The sequence below is a fragment of the Natator depressus genome, chromosome 4 (genome assembly GCF_965152275.1).
Source record: "Natator depressus isolate rNatDep1 chromosome 4, rNatDep2.hap1, whole genome shotgun sequence".
NCBI lineage: Eukaryota > Metazoa > Chordata > Testudines > Cheloniidae > Natator > Natator depressus.
The window spans coordinates 40153563-40171831 of record NC_134237.1 but is presented as its reverse complement, the minus strand read 5'-3'; the positions used below and the strand labels follow the sequence as shown (position 1 = coordinate 40171831).

At 38.8% G+C, this 18269-nt stretch overlaps 1 protein-coding gene across 1 annotated transcript in view; it reads left to right on the top strand.

Annotated features, from left to right (window-relative positions):
* Positions 1-18269, top strand: part of TNIP3 (TNFAIP3 interacting protein 3) — a 65651-nt gene that overhangs the window by 3586 nt on the left and 43796 nt on the right. Inside the window, exon 2 of the mRNA XM_074950021.1 lies at positions 9786-9918. Within this exon, the coding sequence (XP_074806122.1) occupies positions 9898-9918 (21 nt within the window). The 5' untranslated portion in view covers positions 9786-9897. The remainder of the gene's footprint in view (positions 1-9785; positions 9919-18269) is intronic.

The following is an 18269-nucleotide window of genomic DNA, read 5'->3' as shown; positions in this document are numbered from 1 at the left end:
ACTTCTGAATTTGCAAAGCTTAATGAAGTAAAGTGAATTACGTTGGAAGTCATTTACAATATTTATTCTTTTCAAATGAAAAATATTGGGGGTGAAAAAGGATTATTTTTTTATGTCAAACTATAGATAGGCTGGTTATTTATGTGTAGTAGAGTGTATTGCATAGACATATGTACGGTAGAACAGACGTGAATTAGTGGAGTTGAAGTTCAAAACATTCAACCAAGAATCTCATGAGGGCCAAATACCCATGTGCTGTAATCTTGTACAGCTTCATTGACTTCACTGGAGCTGCACTCTAGAAGAGCTGCACAGCTCAGGATCTGGCCACTGATATTAATTAAAACTATCAGAACCTCTTAAGGCTGCAAAATTAGACTGGAAATTCATGCAAAAACAGGTTTTCTTGCAAGATTCCTTGTTCTTCCTGCTTCCAGTTGGGTTGGAAATTCCCCATGTAAAGCCTTTGTCATGGTATTTTGTCAGTTTCACGTCTGGTCTTGGTTGGATCAACCTGAAGACAAAGGTCCTAATATCAGACAGTGAAATCAAAGGTTTTATAGAAATTAAACAGTATTTGATCAGATTCCTGTAGAACCCTATGGAATTTAAGAGAATAATATAGTTTCTTCTACAGAATTAAATAGAGGATATTGCTTTTGTGTATATATATATATATATATTTTTAAACAACATGTAGCATTTAGTCACCACTACAAATTTATTCCTGCTGCAGATAGGGTTAAAAGTTCTGGAGAAAGATCCTATTCTCTATCAAATTATATAGACCATTTCCATAAGGGAAGGAAGCACTGAGGCACATAGAGTGATAAATAATAGGAGGAAATGTTAACTAACCTTTTCAAATATATAAAATGGTTTGTTTTGGGATGTGGCAGTTTTCATTTTATCTGAGACACTGCATCCATCCCTAATACAATACATAAATCTATTTCTTTATATGGCTCTTTCCTCCACAGCAGATGTAGCCAAGCAGGATTCTCATGTCCAAAATGGCCACCCATGGGGAAAAAGCATGTGATTTAACCCCTAGACTCTTGGATTCATTTCCATTCAGAATATGGATCTGTGCTGGGATCTGGCTATAAATCCTCTCTCTAAAGCCCCTTGTTTACAATTGCTTATGGTGTATTTCATAGTTTCAGTAATCATACCTATGACACAAGCATGGCTGACATGTTAAAATTACACTGAATAGCATCATGTGCATTAGAGATGAAATTAATCATTTAGAGACAGTTAATGCACTGAGAAACATAGAGAACAGCCCCCAAAGACCTGTAACTATGCTCATTTCTCTGAGTCCCATATTCCACTTACATAGAAAACCACTTATAGGGAGCCAAGAGCTGGCAAATGGTGTGCCAGGATGGCCAAGAGGAAGAAGCAGTGTGCCCTCCCATCTCATAATCACATAACCCCAGACTTCAATGGAGCTATGACCATTTTCAATTATAGATGACCTGCCCCCAGTCTCTGTTTCCTTCCAATGTCCAGCAGAAGCTTGGTTGTGAAGTTGTCCTTGAGACTTTATTGCTAGTTTCAGAGTTTCCATGTCTCGTATGTCCATTCTGGCTTTCCTCACAGGCACAGGATTTGCCCGATAGCACCAATCCTGCCACAAAGTGATTTCACACTAGCTTGCTAGTTGTTTGTCCAGAACTCTCTCTTTATAAAATTCAGCTTGCTTTATTGGATACAGTAGTGGCACTCCAGAATAACCATATGAAGAGGAAGCAATGTGCTGTGTAACCAAAGTAAGCTTTGGTTAATCCTGGCTCATTGATTTGCACAGCTGTTTATAAAAGAAAAGAGGGACTGGATGTCATTACATTCTGTCTCCCAGTTAGAACAACATAATTTAATTGGAAAAATTGGCAAAGATTAGACAACAATGTGTAAATAAAGAGCATCAAAGGGCCATTTAACCCTATAGTTTCTTAACAGTTTGGGTGTTAAAGCCAAGTGCTTAGAGAAAAATGTGAAAATAATTTTTTGAAGAAGCCTATCTGCAGTTTACATTTTTACAACTTGACCATACATGAGCATATGGGAGAAAGTGATATATGATCTTTATCCAGACACGTAGTTAACCATTAGAATTGAAAAGAACAAATGACGTGGCTACATGCAGCAGTGAATGTAGAGATACAAGCAGTTTTCTTGATATTAAGGATGATATGACTGAGTCAGAATTACTCTGATAGCTAGCTTTAAGTTCTCAAATGTATTCTTTTTAGATGTAAGATGCGAATGAAATTTTTGTCCTCAACCGGGTACAGCTCTGGATAAATGGCTAACTTCTTTTCCACGTTTGTACGTGTGTGTGATTAGTTTTGTTTTGTTATTTATTTCCACAATAAAAAAGCATTTAAAATGCTAGGCACAATTCAAAGTCTTTCCCTTATGCAGGTGGGAGGGGAGATTGATTGACCTCTCTTCATCCTGATGGTTCCCTAAGCCCCATACTGTCTCTGGGCTGCTACATGGACTTGCCCCTTCACAGTACAGCTGGAAAAAGTTAAGAAATGTCTTCCTCCCCCCCCCATTTTGGTGAGGGGAAAATGGAAAATACTCAATTTTGCTTCAAACCAAACTGATCTTTTTTGTTGTATTTTTCTTGTTCAGCCTCCAAACTGAAAAATGAATTATTTTCTCAACTCTTCTTTACAGCAGGGTCTGGGTAGCCCCTAGGGCCAGTATAGAACTTGCGGGCTGTGACAGAGTAGTGGGGTGTTTATCTTAGGACTTTAAAATTCTTCCTTTTGTATTCTACCTCTTGCTAACCTTTTCCAAGGACCAGAGTCCTGACAGTCTTTCCATTTAATTCAACAGACTGTGGATCAGGACTCATTTTTGCTCAGCAGGAATATTGTCCACCCATCACAAGATCCTGTGCTGTAAAAGTATTAAGTGTAGCCCACTGCTTATAAAAACAAAAAAGGGTTTGCCAAACCCTTCTTCCAGAGACTTGTAAGAATTACATCCATGATTCTCCTGTTACATGCTGGCTTGGAAATCAAGAGACCAAAAGTAAATCAAACTCAGATCTCACCCCTCATAATACTCATGATGTGCTACTATTAGGCTATTGCACAAAACCAGTGGAAGACTTGTGCAAATACATTTAAACCTATAGCATGTTGTGGTGGGGATGTGAGGGTGGGTATAATGTGATAAAATTTTCTAAATTTGTGTTCATCTTCCACTTTTACTTAGCAAGCAGAACTGCTCAGGCAGCATAGCTCTAGCCCAGAATTTCCTCTGTGATTCAGTTTTATGACTCCCCAGTTGGGGTAAGTAGTCTTCTAATTGCATCTAGATTGTTTGATGAAGAGATGTTCTTGCACACATCACTGATTTACCTCACCCACCTTGTCTTTGTCACTAAATATAGCTTGTCAATCTCCTTCATATATTTGGTGATACGTGTATATATACTATGGCAGTGTTGCCTGGTGAATACAGCACTGGACTAAAACTCAGACGACCTGAATTCTGTTCCTGGCTCTGTCACAGGCCTGCTGGGTGACCTTGAGCAAGTCATTTCACCGTTCTGTGCTCCAGTTTCCCCATCTGTAAAATGGGGTTAATGATACCCACCTCCTTTGCACAGTGCTTTAGGATCTACTGATGAAAAGCACTATATAAGAGCTAGGTCTTCTTATTTGTTGGGTGTGTACGTACACACATAACCTCTGAGGTTATACATGTATAACTAAACCTCTGAAGCAGCACCACATTAGAGTAGCATTGGGCCATTCCAAGTCATAGGATATTACAGTATGAAAACTGGTCACCGTTTCTATAAAAGAGCAATATGGGTCTAGCACTGTGCATTAACTAAATCTCAACATTAAGTTTATCTGGTGCCTAGGTTGTATTTGAGATGATGACGAGGGATGTATTATATCTCAAGATAGAGCTGACAACCTAATTAATGTAAATATCCCATTGATGCTCTGTGTGCTTTCTTGTTTATCATGGAAAAATCAGATGGGTCAGGGTTGTGGAGCATAGAACTTTTCACCTCTAGGCCACCTAGGATCAATCATGATTGGAAGTTAGCATCTGTTGGATGTTCACTATCCTATATGAAATAAATTGGTGGTCTTAGTCCATTTTCAAGATGACAGATGTCAGATATCACTGGAGCAATAGGGCACTTATGTGGGAAGCCTCAGAAGAAAGAGGAAGAACAGAATAGCCATGGAGACTAAGCTGCTTTCTCACCCCTACCCTGATTCAGGACGAAATGCTGGCAGAGAGGTTTGGGGGAAAATATTGCTGCCTTTGGTGTACCTGGTCAGTGGATAATTTGAGTCTCCAGGTCTGCCCTTCTTCTAGAGCAGTTACATGATCACTAAACTCACTCTGGAAAAAATGGACTGAGAGTCAAGCAGCAATCTGAGTCAGAACTATAAAAGCCTAACTCAAAGTGAAAGTACTCAAATCATTCTCTTTCACACACCATTTTTTTTATTTTATTTTATTTTTTTTTGTCGTTGTTAATGCTCCAGCTCTCCTGTGATCTCTGGACATGAATTATTTGCACTGTATGGGGCTCTACAAAAAAACTGATATTTTCAAGCTTTTTGCGATGCATGTTGAGATTCAAGCTGGGTTGGCTGGTGGTATTCCTCACATGGCCAATGTCACATCGCACTTCTCCTGGTTTCTTGATTAGCTGAATCTACTCTTTGTGTTCACAAAAGCACATAGAAGCCATTTTCAGTATGTCTTCATTACAGAGTTAACATGAGTGATCTGCACCCACGTTAGCCTAGCCTGGGTGTGAGCAGCCACACTGCAAAGCTGTACCTGAGTTATTGTGTCCTTGCTAGTGCTGTGTTACTTGCGTGTGTCACTATGACCTGTGGGGGCATATCCCATGGTTCTTTGTGCTGCAGTAAAGTTGAGACACTCTGATTCTTTCCAGTTAATTGTGAGAAGGCATTGGAGAGCTACTAGTGCGCAAGTGATTTACACTGCAAAGTGCATGTGCGAAAGCAGCACCTGGGCTTTAGGCTTTATTCCAGGATGGGCTAGTTATCTTGGAGTGAAAGCATCACTAAACTGGGGTCAGAAGTTTTTGTGTGTGGATAGGAGGAGGTTTGGGGAAACATCTGCATAATAAACTGGGTGAACTGTGAAGTAAAGACATACCCTTTGACGGGGGAGAGACTGTATTTTGGGGGTTTTCTCAAAACCAGTCCAAAAAACCTAGTGTCTGTCTATCTGATACAGGTCTCCACAAGCCTATGCTGCTAATTCCTGTAATTCCATCACTGCATAGGCTGTGAAGAGATTCCTTTTTTAGACAGTTGAGAATTTTCAAATATTGATTCCATTTTAACAAGGGCACTGCCGTATGAGACACATGAAAATTCTGTTCTGTTGTTGCATCAGAGGGCAAGTAGCTCCATGTGTTTGGAGCCTGACCTCCTGTAGATTACTATCCCTAAATATTTCTTCATATATTAGGCCTGGGAACTGGTTTGTTTGTTTTTTCTTCATTATTTGAGATTCTTTATAAATACCTCATTAATATACTGTTCTATAAAGACTTGATCCTATATCCGTGGAAGTCTATGGCAAAGAGCCTGTTGACTTCAGTGATACAGGATCAGGCTCTAAGTGAACAAAGTAGACAAACAATTGCTAGGCTGTATAAGTGAGGGAATATCAAAGGCAGTGTGCAGACCTAGGCAAACGGGCACTAGATGCACCAAAAGAACAGTCTTGATCTTTCTCAGAGGACAGTTGCCTTGCAAAACAAAGGCATGATGATAATAAAATGGTGATTATTTGGAATCCCATATCTTTCCCTCCCCCACTTTTTTTATAAGGTAAGGCTGGCTTTTGATAAAAAAAAAAAAACGGAAAAAAACATTTTTCTTCTAAAAAATATTTCCCAATATAGGAATTTCAGCAAAATTTCAAACTAAAGTGACATTTAAGAACAGTTTCCTGCAGGTAAGTGATGAAATTTTAACAAGCACCACCTCAAAATGTACAAGAGAATTGTCCATTTTTGGACAGCTCTAATCAGATTTTTTTGCTTATAAAAGTAACACTTAAATTACAAGAAGGAAGTACTATGCTCATCTTACCTTTGTTTGCTTCTGCGTTCAGCCTGCTATATATTCATAATCTGGATGTCTTTCTCACATCACAGATGTTGATATGCTTGCATTGTGAAGATATGGAAAGCAAAGACTTTGTCCCATTTACATGCACTTCCGATTTTTTCTTATCAATTTTTACAAAAAGGAAAAGCATAATATGAACTATCAGAACCTCTAATAGAAACTTGCCACTTCAGTAAATGTAGCTGTCATCTTTTCATTGTAGATCCAATACAGTGATATCTGACAGTTATTTTAGTAACAAAAGCACAGCTTAAATAGTCCAGAACACGATGCCTTAATTTATTAACGTTTTTCCTTCAGTACAACTTTTAAGTTAAGATTGTACAAAATGCACCTTTAAACTTTGTAAAACCTAATGTAGTTACTGTGTTTGGGAACATTACTTTCTATGACAGCTAAATTCTGAGTGCCGTCCAGAGGTCAATAGGAAGAACTGCTTCATTAGGGCTGTCTAAAATTACAAGAAACTTGTCGCACAGAAACCTTCTGCACTCTTTAACAGAGCAGAAAATTACATTTGCTTATTTTCATGCCAAATGCAATGAATTTCTATGGTTTAATGTTTTATATACTTCACAGTAAGTTCCATACACTGAATTAACAAAACTTGACTTCACTCCTTTAATGAACAGGAGCATAACATAATGAAATGGGTCAAGAACAAGCAATCCAAGGCAATGTATTATAAGACTGTGATTGGCTAAAGTTCAGTAAAAGGGAGGCTTAGGAAATGGACTGAAGTCCAAACCTCTATTAGTTCTTTCTGAAGGGTGGGAAATACTGTACTGAACGTCAATTAGTTTTATACTATCCACATTCAAAATAATATGTTGTTAGAATGAAATGAGGAGTTAAGTTTGTCCTCATGAAAGTCACCCCCCTCCCCTCCAATTTCCCATATGAATCCTCTGGGAAATCAGTTAGGAAATGCACCCAGAGTATTTGTATAAAAAGGAGGGAAGGCACTAGGAAGCTTTTAAATTCATTTTATGGGATCTCCAGTGAGAATCTGTGTTATCCCAGTGCCTGCCTGCCTGCTATCTTGTTATGTAAATAACCTGTACAGTGCAACCTGCATTGTCTAAATCTCATTTATGCAAAGCTCTGTATCTGAACCAGAGTCATGCCTAATTTTACTCCCTTCCCATCAGTGCAGTAGTCCTTCCTATGGCTGGTTCAGGTACTACAGGCTGGAGTCTCTGGCATTTACATTAGTTATGTGAATCATGACATTTACATTAATTATGAAAATAATATTCAGTATACCTTTCCCTAACTGTGCCAAAATGACTGCTTTGATGTAATTTCTGAATACTTCCAGATGTTATCAAATGCATTTAATTTTACTGCATAATGTGTAATAAATTTTGTCATGTGGTATAAATATATTTCATACAGTAGGCATATTTGCAGGCCATCTGGAGGAGCTGAAACAAATGTTTTTTGGAGGGATGTGAATAAGAGAGCATGGGTATGTAATAATGCATGTTACAGAGTCATTAAAAAGTCCTAATTATGTGTGTGTTTAAAAACAGAGCATACAAATTAATGCACTCATGAATAATGCTGTGCAACAATACACATTTCAAGTATCTTACAAACATATGTTGCTAATGTGCAGCTTGTAATGTCTACAGTGTTTTTGAAGTTTTATAATAAAAGTTAAGGAAAAGGTAGAATTTCTTTTTTCCTTTTAAAATTTTTTCTTTGTGTATAACTTAACAATGTTAAAGGGATCAGGGTAGTCTAGTGACATTGTTTACTACCCTTATTCCATTTGCCCGTCATAGCTGAAGGTACTGTATTTTGTCTAGTTAGCATATAATCCTCGCTTTGCATTCGTATTTGTTGAAATGGCTTGCTTCTGCTCATTTTAGGTGAAACTCACCCTGTACAGAAGGCCAGCCCATGCATCACTTAATTCCTATTTATAGTCTGAAAATAGGGCTTAAATGGAAGTTAAGAAACATAGGTCTTTATGCTGGCACTGTGCACAGGGTTAAATTTTCATTTTCTGAGTCCAATCCAGCAAGGGGCCAAGTACTTCCCCAAACTGGGCCCTTTGTGATTAAACTCAACCACACACCAACTCATGTACATCCTAAATTGTCACTGGAATGCCTGTTGCCATTATTTGTGGCACCTTCAGTGTTGTTAGGATATCTGCAGTGGCATAATTTAGTGCAGAGTCTTTGTCGGGGGGCATTGCGATTTGGATTGTTTCATTAGGAGATCTGGAGCTCCATAGTGCAACAAGCCATGTTGTATAATTTTGATAGTCAGCTTTTTAACCTAATTGGTGAGTGATAAGTTACCATACCATGTTAGTAGCAGTTCCCTACTCAGTTTTCAATAACCCACCCGCCAATCTTTGTTATGCAGTGCCATGTAATCACTCTGGGCTTAGATGCCTAACTACACCAGTACTGTGTCTCATTCTGGAGCACTGTATAACTTGAACTTTATCCAAAGTGGCAAGGGATTTAGACATTGTCTATAACATCATTTCACTGTCCAAAGCATCAAAGAGACTGAACATTTCTAGTTGAAAGTTACAGTAATTTATATAAAACCTCTCCCAGTTCATACATTTTGTGAATGACATACAGTTAGTGTTAGCTCCAGAATTAGTGGTAGCTCTGGGATCAGAAGTCAAGAATGTCTGTCTCATAATCACGGGGTCTGACTACTGGACAATAAACCAAATAAAAAACTTTACCCTTCCTTATTGCCAACTCTTTTATTTAGTACACAGGGGAAAGAACTAATGCTGATGGAAAGAGAAATACACACAGTCCCTGTCTGTAAAAGCACAGAATAGAATGAACTGTTCTGTTGTCTGCCAAATATCCGCTTGCCTAATTATAGCCTTTATTTTTATGGGGGAGACTGATGGATTTGCTATATGGATGAACTATGTTCTTAAATACATTTTTAAATTGCCTGGAATAGGCCCCTTTCTGGATTGTTTATATAAACTGAAATAAGTAAAGCTCATAGATAAAATATTCTCACTGCCTATGATTTTCCTGATAGCTTCAAATGGAGAAATTATTAACTAGATCTAGAGGAAAAATGAACATCTATTGTGGTTTAAAATAAATAAATAAGTTCAAACAGACCTTTTTTTTAAAAAAGTGTTTTTTTAAAAAATCTGTTTTTAGTGATCAGAAATGTTGTTGTAAATATTACCGGAGCCAGGTTTTCAGTCAACAGTTTTGATAAAATTTTTGTTCATGTTTGATATAAAATTTCTGAAAAAAATGGGAAAAGGCACATTTTTCACAAACCCCCAAAAATGACTCATGATTTTTATGCAAAAAATTTTTCATTTTAAGGAAAAAAGCCATTTTACAAAAAAAACTTCATGTTAGAAAAATCTTATACCAACTCTAACACAAACTCTTTATTGTTCCATTTTGGGGATTCTGAAATTCTGTGATTCTGCTTTACTCTTTTGTGCCTGTGTGCAAGGGTGAAGCCTGTGATAGGTACAGAATTAGCTCTTCCACATATTGTGCCACATAAGGAAATGGTTGACCAGAAAAACAGCTCCCTAAATTCTTTCCTGTATGCTTTGGCAATATAACCCTACCATTTCCTTCTAAGCAGGTGTGAAAGCATAGAGCTTGATGATGAAATAAGAAATCTGATAGAGAAGAACAGTATTTCACAGTGCCATGAGAACTCTGAGTTCATTGCCCAAGAACTTGTGCTCAAACAGATGACTTCGTGTTCCCTGAAGGTAAGCAAATGTTACTTTTGCAACAGTTTGTCTGCAAGGGAAGAAAATTGAGGGGATATCTCCTGTTGTATTAACAACTGTGCACAAACTTCCTTGATTAATGAACACATCATATGCTGAACACACTGTAAATTCTCTCACAAAGCCACTTCCTGTGACTAGGGAAACTGTTTAAGTGAGGTTTCAGAGTCAAAGCCGTGTTAGTCTGTATCCGCGAAAAGAACAGGAGTACTTGTGGCACCTTAGAGACTAACAAATTTATTTGAGCATAAGCTTTCGTGGGCTACAGCCCACTTCATCGGATGCATAGAATGGAACATATAGGAAGAAGATATATATAGATATAGATATAGATATAGATATACACACATACAGAGAACATGAAAAGGTGGAATTAGCCTTACCAACTGTAAGAGGCTAATTAATTAAGATGAGCTATTATCAGCAGGAGAAAAAAAAACTTTTGTAGGGATAATCAAGATGGCCCATTTAGACAGTTGACAAGAAGGTGTGAGGATACTTAAGATGGGGAAATAGATTCAATATGTGTAATGACCCAGCCACTCCCAGTCTCTATTCAAACCCAAGTTAATGGTATCGAGTTTGCATATTAATTCAAGCTCCGCAGTTTCTCGTTGGAGTCTGTTTTTGAAGCTTTTCTGTTGCAAAATTGCCACCTTTAAGTCTGTTACTGAGTGACCAGAGAGGTTGAAGTGTTCTATTATTCTAAATGGACACAAATCTGACATCAGGAATCATAACATTCAAAAACCGGTAGGAGAACACTGTGTGTGTGTGTGTGTGTGTGTGTGTGTGTGTGTGTGTGTATATATATATATATCTTCTTCCTATATGTTCCATTCTATGCATCTGATGAAATGGACTGTAGCCCACAAAAGCTTATGCTCAAATAAATTTGTTAGTCTCTAAGGTGCCACAGGTACTCCTGTTTTTTGTTTGTTTTTGTTTAAGTGAGAAGACACTTTTCTTCAGCAGTTTCCAAAGCCCAGCTAGAGACACCGAGAGTACATCTATACAGGGATAAAAAACCATCAGCTGGCCTGGGTCAGCTGACTCAGGCTCATGGGGCTCAAGCTCCAGATCTGAAAAATTGCTGTGTAGATGTCTGGACTTGGACTGGAGCTCAAGCTCTGGGAATCTGCGAAAGTGGAAGGTCCCAGAGCTCGGGCTCCAGCTCAAGCCAGAATGTCTACACAATTTTTAGCCCTGCAGCCTATGCCTTTTGATCCAGGCCAGCTGCAGTGACTCCCCTTTTATCTCTGTGTAGACATAGCTGTATTGTCCAAAGCAGCATTCTGATTGGCCAGTTGGACCTTTTGGATAGTGATATCTAGAGATGCATGGCTGTGACCTCACATGGCTGTGACCTTAAACAAACACAAACATCTCTAGACCCATTGTGTTCAACAGTTTAACGGTGAAAGGGGAAGAAGGGAAACAAAAATAAGGCTCCTTGTGCAGATGGGAGGGGAAGTTGGTGGAGTGGGAATGAGGGTCTGAAGAAGAAAAAGTGATGGTTTAGATGCAACTCTCCGTCTGGTAGTGAGAGGAGAGGAAATTCCTCTTTCCTGCAGTGAGGAAAGGAAGGGGAAACAGAATAGTGCACCCAGGCTGGGGAGAGATACTGTTAAATTATTCATTCCACCACCTAAAAGGAACAAAGTGGACACCCAATTCCCTTCCTTTATGACATCATCATGAGGAAAAGGATGTGGCTGAAAAGCACAACTCTAAGTATGTTTCAAGGAATTACCAGGAAAATGAAAGAAGATGTTACTATGATGAATCAATTTACAGGTATTTCACAAGTAAACCATCACCTCCAGAATGACTTGCTGCTACAACTGCTAAGGAATTTTTCAATGAAATGCTTTTTGTCAGCAAATTCCCATTTGTTGAAACTGAAACTTCTTCGGGAGTTCCACACCTGGGCAGAAAAAACCAGTTATCCCCAGAGACAGATGATAGTCTAGAAAAGCAGGAATACCAGAACATGTTGGGCCTGTCTATTAGCTCACTGCAGATCCACCTAGCAGCAATCACTGCCTTCCACCCTTGGGTAGAGAGCTATTCTATTTTTACACACTCAATAATAATCAAATTCCTGATGGGTCTCACTCGGACATTCCCACCAGTAGTGAAGCCAACACCTCAGTGAAACCTCAGTCTTGCACTGTCAATACTTATCAGGCCACCCTTTGAACATCTAACCATGTGCTCAATGTCCCTCCTGTCTATGAAGGTCACCATCACATTGGTCAGGAGGTTGAGCAAGCTGAGGCCACTCATGGCCAACCTGCTATATATGCTACTTTTCAAAAAGAAAAGGTATCCCTTTGCTTCCACCCAAAATTCATTCCCAAGGTAATTTCTGAATTCCACATAGATCAATTAATTCACATACTGGTATTCTTTCTAAAACATCATGCCTCTAGTGAAAAGCAGAGGCTTTGCTCTCTTGACATCAGAGGAGCTTTGGTGTTCTACCCACAAAGAATGAAACCAATTCGAAAAATGTCTACACTATGTGTTGCTACAGCAGAATGAACGTGGGGTTAAGCAATATCTATGCAGATCCTCTCCAAGAGAATTCCTGGCTGCTGTCAGTTACCACACATCACTCCTTGGACAGGATGAGGGCCCATCCACTGGAACACAGGCAACCTCAGTAAGCATCTCTCCAAGAAGTACCTGTGTGGGATATTTGTAAGGCATCAACCTAGAGTTCCATCCACACCTTCATGAAGCATTAAGTTTTAATCTAAGCCTCTTCTGCAGACACAGCCTTTGAACAACATCAGTACTGCCTGCAGCCTCATACCACCCTCTTCTCTGACTACTGTTTACCAGTCACCCCCATTTGGAATATATATAGGGACCAGCACTTGAAGAGGAAATGGAGTTTGCTTACCTGTAATGTGACAGGTCCTGAGATGTGTGATCCCTATCTGCATTCCTCTACCTGCCTTCCTTCCCTCTGCCATGGATCATGACACTATTAGTGGTAGAAAACAGTCTGCACCTCCCCATATACCATGGTGCTGAGCACGACAGGCTTCAGGGCACAGCCATGGACCAATGGACACCGTTGAAAGATTTTTCCATTCTCCCGCATGTAGTGTGCGTGTGTACCCATGCATGGAATGCACATAGCGACCACACATCTCAAAGTAAGCTGTTTTGTGTGCGTGTGTGGAAATGCATCTGTTTTGATCAAAGCTTTGCTGGAAAAAATGTCAGATCCCGGATGGAATTTCCGGGGGGAGAGGAAGAGACCCCAGAATAGCCCATCAGTATCCCAGTGATTTGGACACTGGGCAATGCAGGAGACCCAGGATTAAATCTCTTCTCTGACTCAGGCAGAGCAGGAACTTGAACCTGGGTCTCCTACTGTGTACCATGTGAGTGTCCTAATAGCATTACTCTCTCTCCCTTTCCTGTTGGAGCTATTCCACTTTGTATAAATAATTAAATATTCACTGAAGCAGAAAGAGAGAGACTGACTCTGTAGCCCTGTGGTTAGGTGTGAGTCCAGACCATTTGAACCTGGGTCTCCCATATCTCAGGTGAGTGCCCTAATCACAGGGGTATTGGCTATTTTAAGGTGGATCTCTCACTCTCTCTTTATAAAAATATTCAAATAGTCTAGTTTTCATTCTGATGCAGACCGAACACAAATGTCAAAACCTTGGATATTTTTCAAGGAATTCTTGTTTTTTATCCAGCCTTACTTGCTGCCTACAATAAGATTACAAAACAATAAGATTAAGGGAAAATGTCACAATTAGATCAATGGGATCAGATTTGTCACAAAAGGGAAAAAATTCTAGATGGATTTCACATTATCATTGAAATCCACAAAAATCTCTCCCTCTCCTCCCCTCCCAAAAGTGGCGAAACAAAAGCAGCATCAAGACCACAAAAGCAAGTAGCATTAAACTTCTCACTTAATACACAAATCAGCAAAACAAAAGTTGGTGATTGTTTCAGTCAGCCACTAGATGTGATCTTCTTTCCAACAGAAAGTTGGGAATGTAGACAAGGATTCCTAGGGAAGAGAACAGAGAGAGGGTTCACTCCCCCTCCTTTGTTATATAGTTCAGTGTTTCACTTGAACTGTGCAAATCTGTAATATTTTCCCCCTCTTTGTATGCACTAGCACATATTCCAGTTACTTGCCCTTTGGATGCGTGTGAGGGTTTTTCATACAGTTGAGAGGGCGGTACAGTGTTTCAAGTGTAAAAAAGTGTGTGGTTTTAAAATTGTTTTTAAAAGGAGTGGCTCTTTTACTTGGTCAACTATTTACTTGGATTTTCAGTAAGTGCCAGCTGTGATAAAATCCAACAATTTTCAGTGCAGGTGGCTTAAAATTAATGTGTTGGGTTGTATAAGTTGAATATCATCAGGATATCATTGCTATGCTAAAGAATACTCTTCAGATGTAAGTGATTTACAATGGTAAAGAAAACAGCCACGAATGTCGGTTTGAGTAGACTCAGAAGCTGGTTTGAGGGGAAATCTTTTACTTAGTTTACACCTCTTCCTCTATCCCTATCTTATGCTTCCTCCGTGGCTTTGTGCGTCCTTTCAGACAAGTCAGGCACAGACTTGTTCAGATACAGAATGTTTGTCAGATTTTTACAATGTTTGAGGTAGCAGTATGACAACCCCAGATGTTCAAAAATCCTGTCAGACACCAAAAATCATGAGATTATGTAAAAATAATAGATTTGGTATTCTTTTTATTTGCCTTCTGCTGTTTAAGCCTTTAGAGTGCCCTGGGGTCACATTTTGAAGCTTTCTCCACAGCCACAAGGGCTAGAAACTTAAAGAAACGGTAAGAATGAAGGCTGAAATCATCACATATCCATTTGACTCCAGGGGCTTTAAGAAAAACAGTCATAATCATGAGACCAATAACAAAATCATGAGAGTTGGCCACACACAATATCACCAACAGCAAACTGGCATATTCTAACTACAAGGCTCTAGTAAGACTGTGTTTCTGGAATATTAATGTAAACAAATTCCTCTTGCTTCCTTCCCTTTTTTTCTTTATGTAAGCTAAGTTCTTAATAAATTAAAAAACATCTAAGGGCTGAAAGAGGCCATTTGAGAGAGGTAACCTGGATATCCAGAGTGAATAGACTGGACTCCAAGCATCAACTTCATGCCCTGATCACTGCACGTATTATAGTTTTTAAATTATGGAATGTCATCATGCTGTGTTACCCACAGTCCTGGGGCATCTTGGTACTAAACCATGGTGGCCCTGCATGGAAAGTCTCATTTTTAATCTTCACCATGTTGTGTGAGAAGAACATAGTGCTTGACTGGCTTCAAAGAGAGTTTGAAGGCACAAGAAATGCATGAAATGGACTTATTTCCATCTGACCATCTGATCAGTCCATATATGGGCAAATGGAAAGGGTTGAGTCCTTGTATTTGAATTGCACAAGTGAACTAAATACACATTTCATCTGTACATACGAAGGGCCAAACTCAGAAGTGTCATGTGGTGTGAATTAGACTTCTTGCCCTAGCTCAGACTCCTTTCCATTTACTGTAATGGAAACTTTTCCATTGGACTAGAGCTGGCCAAAAAATTTTCACTAACAAAAAATGGGAAACATATTATAAAAGTGGTTTCAAATTTAATCAAGTTTTTCAACCATCTCTAACTCAGACCTTTGTTGTTCTTCAAAAGGGTCAGAAGTCTAATTTGTGTAAGTTTCATATACTGAGGTATTCTAGCTAACACTTTCTTCCCCATTGTTGCAGTGTGTATAAAAAGTCTAAATGAGTCTAACATGCACTCCCCTACACACCACCTTTGAGTCTGGCACAATCTCAATAAATTAGCATAATCCTCAATGTGTCCCAGGAGAGGTATCCCCTATTTTATAGAGGAGGAAACTGAGGCACAAGTCACTTGGCCGAAGTGACGCAGGAAGTCAAAGCAGCAAATAGAACCGATCTCCGAAATCCCAGTCCCCTGCTAGAACCACTAGCACAGCCTCTGTTCCCAAAAATTACATAAAAAATTATTAAACATTCCTATTGTAACAAACTAGGCCAAATATTATTTCTCAAAATGATATATTTTCCACATTAAATAATTTTTTATATACAGAGTATTTTAAATATATCATATCCATGACATTCATATGAAATCTGATTCATTTATGTTTTACATGCAAGTAGAAGGCAACTTTTCCATATAGGGAAGAATAGGACCAAATAGGAAGGGACGAACAACAACTTAAAAATATTATTTACATTCCAGCAAAAAGGAAGAGCAAGGAAAACATTTGGTTCATGGACTATCACTCGTTCGACATATAGATCAAGAGTTACAATAACTGTTCTGTACATGAAAATATATTCCTGAGCAAACGGATCATAGCAGTTCTGGCACTGGATATAATTACAAGAAGATTATGATTCATCAGTGGGTACAGTGTGATATACACATACTAAGTTTCACAGTATCCTTGAATTTCCTCATTCCTACATTATTTTTCTTAGTGTTTCTTTCTAGTGCCTCCTTGCTCTCTTTTATTCCAGTTTAACTGTAGATTCATGAAGTAGGTATTTAAGTCCTGACGGCAACAGTTTGTAAACACTTACGCATGTAAGCAACTTTGCTCACATGATTAGTCCTGCTGAAGTCAACAAATAACAACAGAAGGAAAGCTTGAAGCAGAATATGTGTGTACAATATTATTTACTCTGATGAAAACACATCTTATTTTATTCAGTGCCTAAGCTGCTATGGTTCAAATACTGAGGAACATACTCTCATCTGAACACATGTACATACAAGAATATTGCAAGTGTCTAGATGAACATTAATACATATGTCAAAAAGGTGTGTTTGACATACTCATTTTCTCAGGAAAATCCCCTCCTTACACATTTTTCTGTCTGGGTGAAGCTTCTATGCACAAAGATCAAATGTAGACAGGAAATAACACACTCTCTTTCCTGTTTAAAGACTGACTGTATTTCCCAGCTGGAATTACCTTGCTGTTCACTATTTTACTGCACCAGACTGGGAACAGGAAATAGCTGCCACCCTGTACCCCAAATGTCTCTTGCTATCGTCACTCTTTGCATTATTTTGAAATGATCTTTTAAATTAAGACTAAAACAAGCCCTACTGGTACAATAACAGTTGGAGAAAAACATTCATATGACAGGTCTCAGAGCAGCAGCCGTGTTAGTCTGTATCCGCAAAAAGAAAAGGAGGACTTGTGGCACCTTAGAGACTAACCAATTTATTTGAGCATAAGCTTTCGATGCACCCAATGAAGTGAGCTGTAGAAAAGTCCTCCTTTTCTTTTTATTCATATTATAAAATCCTCTTCAAAGTGTTTGGGTGGAGAAAGTCTTCACAGAGTCCGAGAGAGACAGAGAGAGGTGTGTGCGCACATACACACATATGCTACACACACACCAGCAAATTCTTAGCCTAAATAATCTTATAGTGAATATGGCTTATACTATTCTGCCACTGAATAGTACAAGTTTATAAAGGCAATCTAACTGCAAACACCGGCTAAGTTAGGAGTCATAGAATGAAGTGATTCTATATTTTACCTGGTTTCAGAGTAGCAGCCATGTTAGTCTGTATTCGCAAAAAGAAAAGGAGTACTTGTGGCACCTTAGAGAAATTTGTTAGTCTCTGAGGTGCCACAAGTACTCCTTATATTTTACCTGTTATCTGCATCATCAAAAAGAGATTGTTATCCAGCTCAGCATTTTAAAAGTCTTTTTAGTTTCATTAGAATTAAGGAAGATATAATGACCGAGATTTCCAAAAGTGATTGAGTACCTTAATTTCTGAGTGCCCAATTTACAATACATAAAGGGGCCTGTCTTTCAAAGGAAGGGTGCTTAGCATTTTCTAAAAATCAAACCATTAAGATATCTCGAGTTGGGCACCAAAAAAACAAGACATCCAAAATCACTATATGTGTTTGAAAAATTTGCCAGTTTTGTTAGATATTCACTAAAGCATAATTTCTGAAGTTACTGTAATTTTTATAATTTTAATATGGAAACTCATGAAAGAAAAGAATGATTTTATACCATCTAGCCACATATGAGGGTACACAGGGAACAAAGAAGATGAAAAGTGGGGAAGGAAAGGAATAAGGCATACTAGAGTAGATCTTGGTAATGAGTAAGTCTAAGATTTTGTCATGGAATTTGTGACTTCCAGAGACCTTTGTGACATTTTCTGCTTCAGCCCCAGGGCAGCAGGGCTGGAGCTGTCAGTTGGTGGGGGCCCTGGAGTTCTGAGCCGCCGTTGGGGGAGCCCTGCA